The sequence below is a fragment of the Schistocerca gregaria genome, chromosome X (genome assembly GCF_023897955.1).
Source record: "Schistocerca gregaria isolate iqSchGreg1 chromosome X, iqSchGreg1.2, whole genome shotgun sequence".
NCBI classification, from domain to species: Eukaryota; Metazoa; Arthropoda; class Insecta; order Orthoptera; family Acrididae; genus Schistocerca; species Schistocerca gregaria.
In genome coordinates this window covers 216,912,247-216,926,959 of record NC_064931.1, presented here as the reverse complement: position 1 = coordinate 216,926,959, position 14,713 = coordinate 216,912,247, and the positions used below count along the sequence as shown (strand labels likewise).

Genomic DNA, 14,713 nt, shown 5'->3' with positions numbered 1-14,713 from the left:
GCGACCAATACTTTCGTCCTGCTCAAGGGTTTGGGATCATTACCAGGTCGGATTAAAGGAAGATATCGAAGCAATTCAGAAGCCTGCTGCCATATTAGATACTGATAAAATCAGTCATCACGAGTGTGCTACAGAAATGCTTTGTGGATTCAGCTGAGATTCCCTGGAGGGAAGACAACGTTGTTATCGCGGAATATTTGTAAGGACATTTAGAGAACCGGCCTTTAAAGCTGACTGCACAACGATTCTACCTCCTCCAGCATACATTTCGTTTAGGAACTACGAAGATATGATAAACCAGGGTACGTACAGAGGCATATAGGGAGTCGTTTATTCCTCGCTCTATGTTCGAGTGGAACAGGAAAGGAAATAAGTCGGTGTGGTACAGTGTAACTTCTGTCATACACCATATGGTGGTTTGAGAAATATGCTTGTAAATTTAGATGTGTAGCTTGAGAGGAACATTGCCAGTTAAAGAGTTTAAAATATCAGCGAGGGAGGAGAGTTAGCAATTTTTACTCAGAGCCCATATCCAGAAGGAAAGGGCTTCAAATCTCTGTTCGATCATCCTGATTTATGTTTCCGAGGTTTCTCTATATCACATCAGGCGAGTACCCAGATTATTCAGGTAGAGAGCTGAAGAGGAAATCCCCCCCCCCCCCCCCCATGTCTATTCATTTTTAAGCACGTCAAAGCTGACGTTTTATAAAATTTCCTCTCTTCTTTAGAAATGACTAGATAAAATAACACCTACCAAAATAATGGTAATTTACTTAGGAAACATACTGGTCACTTTCACAGCGCTGTATTCGTTGTAGAACTGGTAGAAGGCTGTTATATGAGCCTCCACCGCTGACTTAAGTTAAGGCACTGAAATGATGTCTATGAGCCCGTCTGTTGTATGGAATCAGCACACTTAGATGGATTGACGTGTGGACCTGACAGAACAGCAGAAAGCACCTACCGTGTATGGAAGTTTCCATACTGTCAGTAAAGTGGCTTGATTTTTTGTCGTATCAAAGAGGACCGTCCAACGTGTCAACAAGGAATGATGTTCCACTCGCTGCCACGTAACACAGCGTTAAGAACAGTAGTCTTAAATAAAATCATAACTGTTTGGTATTAGAGGCGAGTGTCACGGCTTGTCAATGACAATCTGTTTCAAGCCGAACAAGGATTTCTGCTGGCAGTGAATGCATGTCCATTTCAACCAGATTTCGAGCGAAGGTTGCAAAGGACACTGCATACAATGGACATTTTAAGCCAGGTACATCGCAAAACGCCATTGCTGACAGCGGCAGAAAAAAGGTGGACATCCAAATCCAAATGGCTCTAAGCACTATGGGACTCAACTGCTGTGGTCATCAGTCCCCTAGAACTTAGAACTACTTAAACCTAACTAACCTAAGGACATCACACACATCCATGCCCGAGGCAGGATTCGAACCTGCGACCGTAGCAGTCGCACGGTTCCGGACTGCGCGCCTAGAACCGCAAGACCACCGCGGCCGGCAAAGGTGGACGTCTTCAGTGGCCCAGACAGCAAATAAACCGGGCGATGGTTGCCTCGAGGCGATTGGTGTGTTCCGACGAGTCCCGATTTTGCCTGTTCTCAAATTATTCATGGCACCGACGACCCAATAACGCGATTAACTCGTAGTATCGGAAATATGTAGTTCAGGTCAGAGGAGGTTCTATGATGTTTTTGGGGTGTTGTTCGCAATATGACTTGGGCCCATTCATTCATGCTACCGTGAACGTGAACCAGGATATTTACTTCAACATTCTCGGTGATAAAGTGTTGCACTTTCTTCTACATCTTCATGATCAGTATGCTACGGACACTCCCGTCTTCCAAGAGGACAGCAGTTTTGTTCAAAGGACTATACGCAAACGCTCCTGGTCGGCCAGCCGGGGTGGCTGAGCGGTTCTACGGGCTACAATCTGGAACCGCGCGTCCGCTACTGTCGCAGGTTCGAATTCTGCCTTGGGCATGGATGTGTGTGACGTTCTTAGGTTAGTTAGGTTTATGTAGTTCTCAGTTCTAGGGGACTGATGACCTCAGCAGTTAAGTCCCATAGTGCTCAGAGACATCTGAACCATTTTTTAACCGCCTGGTTGGGTCAAAACTCAGACACCCTATCGCATCTCGACTGACCTTCTAAATCATCCGACCACATTCTCATATAAGGGGCAATCAAATGAAAACGAGACAATGGTAAATAAGTCAGCATATTTTTTATTATTTTAACAGTAATCGCTATAACTGTTAATACAACTATCTCTTTGTGAGACAAGAAGGCCACTGTATAATGTTTGTGGTTGTCTAGATAACCATGATCGTACCCAGGGGTGAACCTCCTCATCTCAGGCAAACAGACTATCACGAATGTATTTCTTCATGTTTTCAAAAATATGGAAATGGTTTGGAGAGAGAGCGGGATTAATAGAGAATGTGTAAGGGCTTCCCAGCGGAATTCCTGCAGCATAGTCGAAACAACCTTGGCAACATGTGGGCAGGCATTATCCTGCAGCAGAATATGCCGTCCGTCAACTTTTCTGGGCGTTTGGGTCTGATGATGCTCTTCATCTTTTGTAGAATGCTCATGTACCAGTGTGCGTTATTTGTGGCACTGTATTCCAGGAATTCAGTGTAGAAAAGGCCCTTGCAGTTGAAGAAAAAGTCCTCATGACATTCCAGGAGCTGGCGTGCCTGATGCTTCGACTATGCTTCAGAAGTTTTTCTGGGAAGCCCTTACTGTTTCAATCTCTTCCGATTTCCAAATTTTAGGAGCTCTGAAGAAAGTCATTCGTGACTGTCAGCTTACTACGGACGATGAGCGCAGGACATGGCTTAGTCATGGTTCCACATGCAACAGAAAACATTTTTCCATGAAGGCACTAATCGCCTTGTCTCACAGTTGGATAAATGTGTTAAGAGTTATGGCGATTACTTTTGAATAATAGCCGGCCGGGGTGGCCGAGCGGTTCTAGGCGCTACAGTCTGGAACCGCTCGACCGCTACGGTCGCAGGTTCGAATCCTGCCTCGGGCATGGATGTGTGTGAAGTCCTTAGGTTAGTTAGGTTTAAATAGTTCTAAGTTCTAGGGGACTGATGACCTCAGAAGTCCCATAGTGCTCAGAGCCATTTGAACCATTTTTTTAATAATAAACAGTTTACTTACTTCTTTCCATCTGTCATATTTCCATTTGACTGCCCCTTATAGGAAACGTCTGAGACTATTTGGAACAAAGTGTGAAACGTTGCAGTCAGCATCCCAGCAGTTTTATTGCTCTGTGAGATCTAATCCTCGATGACTGGTTTCAGTCGTAGACACTTGTGGACTCTCTTCCTCGAAGATTAAGATCATAATCAACGCTACAGGAAGTGCTATACGGTAGGCGAGATACCTTCCAGCGGTGATACTTTTTTGTGTGCTTATCTGCAACAAACTGCATGGGAAATTTGATGGGGGAAAGAGGAGGACAAACCAGGAGGATCCAAGAATAGGGCGTTGATTAGTGCCAAAAGACTGCACACTTACGGTGCCGATGTCAGAGAAACAAGTTAGAGTAACAGCGTTGCAGTCGTGATGTGTGTATTCGTGTTACGTTCCACGCAGATGCTATTGACTTTCAGACGGTTGTGTCATTTTGACTAGCGATAGCTGTAGGAAAAGAAGGTACTAGGTGAGCTACAATGGAGTGCTTCAACTCATTTTAACGTTATCAAGCGAGACGACACAGTGTTTAAGACGCTGCACACTTATACGTGACGAATGGGCTGCAGATCCCTCTTACGCTATCTTCATTTTTTGTAGTTCTCAGATCCCATTCTCTAACGTACTGTAAGTCAAACGCCGGGCTATTTATTAGTCGTATGTCATACATGAAAAAATGTCAACAAAATACACTTACGTAACAAAATCGCAAAACAAAAAAAATTAATTTAGAGTAATGAAATTTCAGGGAACACATTTGTCTAGGTAACATAATTAAGTGATTAACATTGCAAGAGCACACCTTAATGTGTGAGATAAGCTACTCCAAATGCGAAATGCTGGGATATTGATAACTGATGTAACCGCCAGAATGTCGAGTGAAAGCATGCAAACGTCCATGCATTGTGTTATACAGGTGTCGGATGTCGGTTTGTGGGATGCAGTTCCATGCATGGAGAACCTGTCCAGTCAATACAAGGATGGTCAGTGCTGTTTCTGGATGACACTGGAGTTGTCTTTCGATGATGTCCTATATACTGATAAGCCAGAACATTATGATGACCTACCTAATAGCCACTCTGTCCACGTTTGTCATGTATAACGATGACGACTCGTCGTGGTGTGGAAGCAATGAGGCCCTGGTAGCTTGCTAGAGGGAGCTGGCACCACACCTGCACACAGGTCACCTAATACCCGCAAATTTCGGAGCGGGAGAAGATTATCTCTGACGCCACATTCAGTCATATCCCAGATGTGTTCGATCGGGTTGAGATCTGGCGAGTTGGGGCTCAGCACATCAAGTGGAACTCAGCACTGTGTTTCTCGAACCACTTCATCACAATCCTGGCATTTTGACATGGCGCATTATTTTGTTGAAAAATGCCACTGCCTTCGGGCAACATGATTGTCATGTAGGGGTGTATGTGGTCTAGTACCAGTGTAAGGAGGTCCCCGGTCTCCACTAGACTCATCGATGGTTACGTGAATGTTCCCCAGAGCACAATGAAGCCACCAGCAAATTGACTGCGTCGTGCAGTGCAGGCGTGAAGGATCTGTTCCCCTGGAAGACGACGGATTCGCGTCCTCCCATCGGGATGATAAGGAAGGTATCGGGATTCATCAGACCATGTAACGCGCTACCACTTTGCCAAAGTCCACTGCCAATGGTCACGTGCCCGCATCAGTCACATTTGCCGATGTCGTGGTGTTAACGTTGCAAATTCCATTGGTCGTCGGTTGCAGGGGCCCATCGTTACGAGTGTTCAGTGCACTGTGTGTTCAGACACACATCTACTCTGCCCAGCATTATTGTCTGATGCTAGTTCCTCTACAGTTTGCCGAGTGTCCTATTTTATCAGTCTCATCAGCATATGACGTCCGAAATTTGTAATGAGGGAAGGCCGCCTAACCCCCCGACGTCTGGACGTGGTTTCACCTCGGTTTCACTACGTGTTCAAGACACTCACCACAGTAATACTCGAACAGCCGACAAATCGTTAAGTTTCCGAAATGCTCGTGCCGGGCCTCTGGGCCATCACAGTCTGCCTCCAATCAAACACCATTCTACACATTGACAACACACTCACTCACGCTACACTCACCGTGCATGTATGTGACTAGCGGTCATTCCTCGCTAGATAGTGCAGATATCGCCTGGACAGATTTATATCGACAGGAGGTCGGTAGTCATAATGTTCTGCCTGATCAATGTACAGTATGTGCATGACTGGAAACAGGTCTGGTGATCGAGCTGCCCAAGGCAACATGTCGACACTCTGTACAGCATGTTGGGTTACAACAGTGGTATGTGGGTGAGCGTTATCCTGCAGAAAAACACCGTCTGGAATGCTGTTAATAAATGGCAGCACAGTAGGTGGATTCACCAATTTTCGTACAAATTTGTAGTCAAGGTGCGTGGATACCCACGGGATTGCTCCTGTTGTCATACGAAATTGCACCCCAGACCAGAAATCTAGAAGTAGCTCCAGTGAGTATAGCACATAGGCAGGCTAGTTGCAGATCCTCAGCCGGCCTCCTTCTAACCAACACACGGACATCACTGGCACCGCGGCAGAACCAGCCTCCATCAGAAAATACAACAGACCTCGATCCCGCTCTCCAATGAGCTCTCTCTTGACACCACTGAAGTCGCGAATAGCGGTTGTTTGGGTTCAGGGGAATGCACGCTATAAGGCGTCTGGTTAGGAGCTGTCCTTGAAATAACTGATTTGGCCGGCCGAAGTGGCCGTGCGGTTCTAGGCGCTGCAGTCTGGAACCGCGAGACCGCTTCGGTCGCAGGTACGAATTCTGCCTCGGGCATGGCTGTGTGTAATGTCCTTAGGTTAGTTAGGTTCAACTAGTTCTAAGTTCTAGGGGACTAATGACCTCAGAAGTTGAGTCCCATAGTGCTCAGAGACATTTGAACCATTAGAAGTAACTGATTTGTAATAGTTCGTTGTGTCACTGTGGCAACAACTGCTGCTCAGGTTGCTGCTTCAGATGCAGTACGATGCACTTTGAGCGATACATCGAACATGATGGTCTTCCCTCTCGTTAGTGCCAAGTGGCTGTCTGGAGCCAGGTCTTCTTGCTGCCGTACATTCTCGTGACTACCGCTGTCAACAATCAAGTACGGTGCCTACATTCCTGCCAGGTATTTCTGGAATATCAGGTGAGGAACATCCATATTCTCGTAGCTCTATTACACGTTCTTACTGAAACGCAATGAGGTGTTCTTAAAGTTGTCTTTGTCGCCTTAAAGCCATTATAGACTAACATCATCTCACCACGTCCAATCTCAAAGGTAACTAATGCACACGGCCGTTACTGGATTTGTTTGTAGCAAACATGATTTGCTACTAGCACCACTGTTATGCTACTGGCGCGAAATTTGAATAGATATTATATTTTGTATGTCTAAACGTGGCTACTTGCTTTAGTTTATGTCGCATAACACCATCTTGGTGCTGCGATTTTTTCCCATCAGCGTACATACGTATGAATGAGTGTTTGGACAAGAACACGGTCGAAGAGCCGTGCGTGTTAAAGCGCCGTTTCCAGGACGGGGCTATGTACCGTAAGCGGATCGAATCCGCCCGGTGGGTTAATGACGAGGTTCTGTGTGTCGGCCAGCCTGCACGTAGTTTTTGGGCGGTTTCCCAAATCCTACAAGGTGGTTATCGGGCTGGTACCAAAATCCCGTCTCAGTTACCAACATTTATAAAAGTTTTGCTCACTTCCACTTGACACACAGACAGTCGGCGTACAAGTATTCCGTCCTGGTGCGTAATCAGGTGGCGACAGGAAGGGCATCCGGCTACCCCAAAACCGTTAATAACCAGCCGACCCTGTGGCGATTTGGAACAAAGGAACAAGGAAAAGAAGAAGAAATGAATATTTAGAAATGCAAGATGCAAAAGAGAAATATAAAAAAGTATAAGGTTGGAACATTCTGCGCAAACTACAAAGAGAAAAGAACTTTTTGAACTATTCGTAAGTTGGTATCTAACTTTAAAGTTCAGATCAGACGATATGGAGAAGCTTCTAAAAATTTATTCCATTACCCTTGATGGACTGGAAGCGTACATGCCCTCACAATATTGTTCATAGTTTGCTTGGGCGCAAGACATTTACATGAAGGAGTCTCTTCAGAGACCCATTTTTGGAGGGAAGCCACGCACTTCCGGTACCAACTTTTGATTCCAATTAATGAATGGCAGTTCTGACCATGGCGGAATTCTTTGTTCATTCTCATGAGAACGTCAGATGTTCGGTGATTTGATGTAGCGATTACTAACAGTATGCGGAACTACCGAATCAGAGTAGATTGGGTTGTTCCCATAATGCAAACTTAATGAACTAGTACAATCTGGCAGCCAGTGTACCTAATTCTGTATTATTTATCTCTAGGCTACATTATACTCAACACACACAACAGAATTGAGATACGTAACTAATTGCCATAAAGACTGTGAAGGTACGAATTCACCAGGTTCTCGTTCGGCTTGTTTCTAAAGGCTCTGAGTTTGAGCCACCCAAAAAGACTGAGTAAAATGTATTTCTCAATAATATATTACAGAATTGAAATTAAAGGTGTGCTTCTAGGATATTTTCGACTCAAACCGAAATAATGTCAGTCAATATTTTTAAAACAGCTCGTACTAAGGGACGTTCTTTAAACAAGTAGTAGACTTTAGGCGACGACTTGAAATGCCAGTTAGCTCCTCGTAGCATAGGTCTAGTGGAGTGGTTTCTACGGAGTATTGGCTTATGGGAGTCCAGAAGACTAAACATTGAGACTAAGGGAGTTGAACTATCTTCTACATGATTTTCTCATTCCGCTACTTACAACGAAGGGGAATAATCAGAATGGCTAAACCTCCTCTTTTGAATCCTTGTCTCTGTATATCACTGTTATGCTTTCATGCGTCGTTAGTCAATGCTTAATATTAATGTTTTGATTGTATTAGAGATACTTTTTTATTTCTAGAATTGGCAATTCTGTCCACAAAGACATGCTATGTTTCTGAATGTCTCATTACAGTCAGCTAAAATACGGTAACACAAGTGACACCAACTAGCAAGAGTTTCACGAAAATTATATGAAATAAAGGCGCAAAGTATGTTTTGGTACCTCTAGTTGCTACAAAGTTCCTTGTTTTATAGCGACTTTTGTTTGATAAAGTCTGTTATTTCTAAGTTGCTTTTCGTTATTTGAAGTGCACGTATTTGACTTTCGAAACGTTTACGGTGCATACAACTGCCAAAAGCATATGTTTTGAGGAACGGTTAAAACGGAGTTTAGCGTCGTGGTCTAGTGTCAAGGTCATAAGAAAGAGTGGTCAGATTACAGATATAAGATCTCATGTTCGATTCCCAGTCAGTCCTAATGTTTTTGTTTCACACATGTATCTTTTTCACCCCTCATAAAGTTTGTTACTGTGAAGAATATGTGTTTAACTGAATGGTAACGGAAGAGTGAGAGAGAGTAAGGTATGCATGAAGAGACCAAAGAGCCAGAAAGCAAAATTATATCACCAATGTGCTGAAATATTCAACGAAACTTGGGCCTTATCTGAGGTCAAATATGTAGAAATACGTCAATGGGACGCAGGATAAAATAATGATTAAGTCTTGCTAAACATTTTCACTGAAGAAAGGCATTATATCACAATCTCGCATTATCTGTCCGTACAGTGATAGAGACAACAGTTAAACGTTTGTGCTGATCAGAAACGATTAATCGCTCGATAACTTCACGTCTATTGCAACTTATTGGATGAGTATTAGCCTCTTTATGGATTAGAGAACAGAAATGACAGCTCTTCCAGCAGATATTTACCAATATCACTGGCCGACCAAAGCGTCTCATGTAGATGGGAAAGACTAAATCGGCGTTGTTATGTGTGTATGGTACAGTAGGTGTTATCCGTGATGGCGCTCACATATCTGCAGTTTTTCTATGACGAGTTATTGTGGGTAAATAAGCAAGTATTTATTAAATATCTGGGTATATAGTGGTTAAATATGGGTTATATTCCAATCCAGCCTCACTAAAACCTACCACGTTCTACATGTGAACGCACGACGTTTGTTTACCTTACACCATTTAAATAACGCCGTCGCTATGAATCCTCAAGCGTCTCGGAAACTGAAAGAGACGTATGAGGCTCAGCGTCTAACGTGCGATGGGCTTGTGGCTGTTGTAATGTTATCTGACTCTTAAAGTCACATGACGTACTGCCTGTAAGTCCGGCGAATCTGAAGAAGCTCCGAGGTTTGTTGGGTGCGAGTAACCTTCACAACTCGAGCTGTCTAAGAACTATGCGCTAAATCAGATTTCCGTTTGCGAGGCATATCGTAAAATAAATAATATTAACAATATGTTTGTAAAGGCTTTCCAGAATTCATATTTTAAATATTATTTTCGGACTTACCGTCGGACTATATTATTCTATTTTACAATATTTCGCCGTAAAAACCTGGCCACCTTCTGTAGGTGGTGTAACATTTGTTTCCAAAATTTCAGAAACCGGAAGCACGAGTGAACGTGAGATCCGCACTTTCACGGAATAAACAATCTGAACCGCACCCCCTCTCAAGCATGGTTCACATCCCACTCAAGTATAAAATATTTAATAATACTAAAAAAATAATACAAATTTCTAAAGTTACCTACTTCTTCCACAGGATTCAAGCTATCTCCAGCTAAATCCCATGAAAATCGGTTCAGCAGTTTCGTCGTGACACCGTAACATACAGAGACACTTTTGCCTGTGCAATACAGTGTTGACGTACAGTGGTCACGTGTAATCGGTTTTGTGGACAATGAAATTTCAGATTCAGAGGGCTCAATTTGACGCCAGTTTTTTTCTTTTTACGAAGACTGCTGGCCATACAGTTACACATCGCCTCTCAGTAAACAAATTACGTGCTTTCTGAATATGGAACCAGAGGCACAGATGATTGGGGACTTTCTTGCGGATAGAACTAAATACGTCGTTGTCAGAAAGGTATCGTTATCAGAAGTGAAAGCATCACAATGTGTAGTAGCGAAAATTTCTTAAGATTATTACTATTCATGCCATACTGCGTGTGCCAGAACGAAACGCCAGTAATTCGAGAATATACAGGAATAGTCATGTGAAATAAAGAGTTCCTATAGACACATTCCCTATTTCGAACGATACCCAAGACAGAACCCTCTTCAAGAACATTATTTTGTTCTTCTTGTGTACATAGTCCCGCGTAGTCAGCGCGTACACAACTTTCCCACTAGAGTGCGCCCCGCTAAGCACAACAGCGCAGGTGCAGCGCTCGTCCGTCTCCACACTACGAGATGGCGCTGCCTTAGAGACGGACCATATTCTGCTTCCGCCGATCCGCGTATTAATACGTAACGCAGCCAATGAGATTGCTGCTAACGTAGAACCTTTTCTCTTCGCGAATCACACTCGCGCAGTGATACCTGAACACATGAGGTATTATAACGAGTGTACAGACCTCCAATTAGTCAGTCTGCATTTTTCTGCACCAGTCTGTACCAGTCTGCATTAGTCTATACCAGTCTATAGTCAAGTTTCAGTCTGCGCCTAATAAGATTATCATATTCCTGTACATAGCCATGTAGATAAATGTGTAGACGCTTTGTCAAGTATCAGAGATATGTGAGAATAAGATTAACGTACCAAGACCAAAGGAACTTCAGATTACCAATTGTAAATAGCATCCAGAATCAAGTTATGTAAGGTTCATGCTTATTACTATTTTAATAAATGTGTGTGAAAATTAATCAAGTTCTGTTTAAAGTTGATCACTGTCAATCTGCTACTCTAAGCGTGCAAGTGGCATTTCTATCTTCTGCCTAACGGCAGAAGATAAACACGCCACGATAAGACCACGAGACATATTGCTGACACTCGCCTACTTCGTTAGAGCGACAAGTCAAATAATCTGATGGTCTTACAGTACGCACACCACACTTCTCTTGAAAGAGCTCTCTTGCAACTTCTATCAGCGACAGTGAAATAATGAATGTTGCATTGATTTGAATCTACAAGGATCGACTAAATCTATTAAAATTTAGTTAAATGTATACTCCTTTAAACACTGAACTAAAGAAAAATTTTGTCCAGCACATATACATATAAGTATTGGCGTGTGATCAGTCAACAATAAATTTAAAAATATGGGAAGACTGTTCAGTTTACATGCCTACTGTTTTTTAATGTAGTCAGTGCTTGTGAACAGGAAGGGTTCGTGTGTAAATAGCATAGCTGCAGTAAATGGTATATACATAACAATGAAGAAACATCGTACGTTCTAACATTCATTCACTTTATGAGTAAGTAAGGAAATTGCCTGTTTGGTTCATAGCACTAGTCACGTCGAAACAGTGATAAGTTGCCGGTACGTACCCCTTCGAGTCCTTGGTAGTCCTTAAGTGAACCTTTGAATATCTTTGGTGTGGAGTCGCTTCTGTGAATTTGTGACACCGTCGCGAGGTCCATGTCCACGAAGTATGGGAACTCGTATGGAGCCATGTCGTTTCCTGCAGTACATAAGAAAACGTTCTCTGTAACTCAGAGACATAAGTGCCAAGAAGTAAAGTACTAGGAAAATGAGCTGCATATTTCATTTTATTTTTAATGATAATGTCACATGGCGTCTCATCACCAGGCACAGAATGCGTGAAAGCACTATTATATTCTACAAAATTAAGTCACTATTGGATATAAGAGACTGTAAATCTGTATAACCAGATAATGTCTCACACTAAGAAAAACCTCAAACTAAAAGAAAGGGAATCTCACCTGCAGTGACTTCATTTCCTAATTACATCATGCAATGTGTGGTGGAGGATACATAGTGTCTCAGAGTCATTTCTATCACTTCCTATTACATTCACAGGTGGTGTGCGGTATGAAAGACCCATCTGTATGCACTGGAATTCTTGTACCTTTCCCTTCGTTGTCATTAAGCGTGACATATGTTCAATGTAGTAGCATGTTGCTTGACTCACACTGGAACGTTGGAATTTTAAGCATAAGTCTTCCAACAGTGCATAATGCCTTTCTTGTAGTGTATTTTCTACATCATGATTGGCCTGAATACGTCTATATGGCCACCCTATGGGCGACGAAATGCGTAATTAAAACAAAACTATATTAACTGTGGAACACCTTTCCTACTATTTCCGAAGAGTAAAAAATATACCAAGTGTATTCGAATCCATTCGCACGAATGTTTGTTGTGGTGTATGCATCGCCATCCTCGTTAGATAGGGCTCTCCTTCTCAAGTACATCTGAAACTGCTCCAAATCACTTATTCTGCTGATTCTCGGAAGCTTGCCCTCAACGTTTTCATGCGACCCAACATCGTGTCACTGGCAAATCCGAATGCCCCACAAACCTAGATATTGCACGAGTCGACCACCTGGTCAAATGGAGAACCACAATGACGCCGATTTCAAAATCTGTCAGATGCTAAAATGTTATCTCATACGTGTACGCGGCATCTTCGGATCCTACAAAGTAATCACTGACGCTGTTCACTCCCTTTATATACCCTACCAGGTCTTGTAAAAACAGTTAACACAAACAACATTAATGCACACCAGTCACACAGAATTACAACTCTAATAATTTAAGTAACCGCCGATGGTGTGAATTTGTACGGAGTTACATTGACATCCCACCATGGCTTCTGGGTGGTAATTAGTTTTGTCAGGCACTATACAGGGTGTTACAAAAAGGTACGGCCAAACTTTCAGGAAACATTCTTCAAACACAAAGAAGGAAAATACGTTATGTGGACATGTCTCCGGAAACGCTTACTTTCCATGTTAGAGCTCATTTTATTACTTCTCTTCAAATAATATTAATCACGGAATGGAAACACAGCAACAAAACGTACCAGCGTGACTTCAAACACTCTGTTACGGGAAATGTTCTAAATGTCCTCCGTTAGCGAGGATACATGCATCCACCCTCCGTCGCATGGCATCCCTGATGCGCTGATGTAACCCTGGAGCATGCCGTATTGTATCACAGCCGTCCACAATACGAGCACGAAGAGTCTCTACATTTGGTACCGGGGTTGCGTAGACAAGAGCTTTCAGATGCCCCCATAAATGGAAGAGGGTTGAGGTCAGGAGAGCGTGTAGGCCATGGAATTGGTCCGCCTCTACCAATCCATTGGTCACCGAATCTGTTGTTGAGAAGCGTACGAATACTTCGACTGAAATGTGCAGGAGCTCCATGGTGCATGAACCACATGTTGTGTCGTACTTGTAAAGGCACATGTTCTAGCAGCACAGGTAGAGTATCCCGTATGAAATCATGATAATGTGCTCCATTGAGCGTAGGTGGAAGAAACTAAAATGAGCGGTAACATGGAAATTAAGCGTTTCCGGACACATGTCCACATAACATCTTTTCTTTATTTGTGTGTGAGGAATGTTTCCTGAAAATTGGCCGTACCTTTTTGTAACACCCTGTATATACATAATAGGTTGTTTTCTATGCATAAGATGGTCCTGGGTGAAGATCGAAACGATGTATGCTGAGAAAATTTACAGAATTGTATAGGGTAATGCAGGTGAAACAGGCCACTCATATCAAGAAAGAGTAAATATTTCGAGGTGCGGTTTCCGCTAAGCTAAAGCGAACAACATGCTGAATTGTCCGTCGTACGCGTGTAATTTATAAAGTTTCTAGCTGTCGGATTATGAAACTAGGAAATAACAACTGATGAACGGAAACACTTAACATTGTCTGGTGACGTACAGTGGATCTTCCCAGGAGATACCGCCATGTCGAAGGCACCTTACGTGCCGGGTGGGGAGGCTTGTGAACTCTGAAGATGCTAGGGGCTCTACTGGCTGTAGCGTAGCTGCTAATAGGATCACCCAAGCCGGATTGCTCCCAGTGAAGGAGCCAGACTATGAGTGTCCCACATCATAGGATAGGAGGGGGCAGGGGAAGTAGGGTCCATAAGTTAAGACGTCAACCCCTCTACGGGAGCTAACCCTGAAAAGAAAGCCTGGTCCTTCAGGTTTGGCGTTGAGTGTAGGGTCGATACCCCTACCTTGTAAGAGTCTATAATCACGAATAATTTAACAAGGTTTGTCAGATTTCCCTTATGAAGGCGAAATGCGCCAAGGTACGGGAATATGGATATAGTGGTGCTTAAATTTATAACATGAAATGTTCGAACACTGCTGTAGATACGAGCTATTAATAGTATTGCTGAAGAGACGCTAAGCTGTGGAACGGTAGCTGTTGGACTTCAGGAAGTAAAGTGAAATGGAAGGGGTGAGATTGGTAAACATAGATTTTCCCTATATTATTCCGGGAAAGATGAAAGACAAGGGAGCATGGAGCTCTGTTTATAGTCTCCAAAGATACGAGTACATCTGTAATTGCTTTCACTCCACATAATACGTACTCTGCGTATCAAAGGCAAATTACACAATATGATATTCTGAATG

General features: G+C 43.1%; 1 protein-coding gene across 1 annotated transcript in view; it reads right to left on the bottom strand.

Moving 5' to 3' along the window:
- LOC126298888 (rho GTPase-activating protein 45-like) overlaps nucleotides 1-14,713 on the bottom strand; it is a 610,977-nt gene that overhangs the window by 42,611 nt on the left and 553,653 nt on the right. Inside the window, exon 16 of the mRNA XM_049990422.1 lies at nucleotides 11,639-11,772. Coding sequence (XP_049846379.1) covers nucleotides 11,639-11,772 — 134 coding nt within the window. The remainder of the gene's footprint in view (nucleotides 1-11,638; nucleotides 11,773-14,713) is intronic.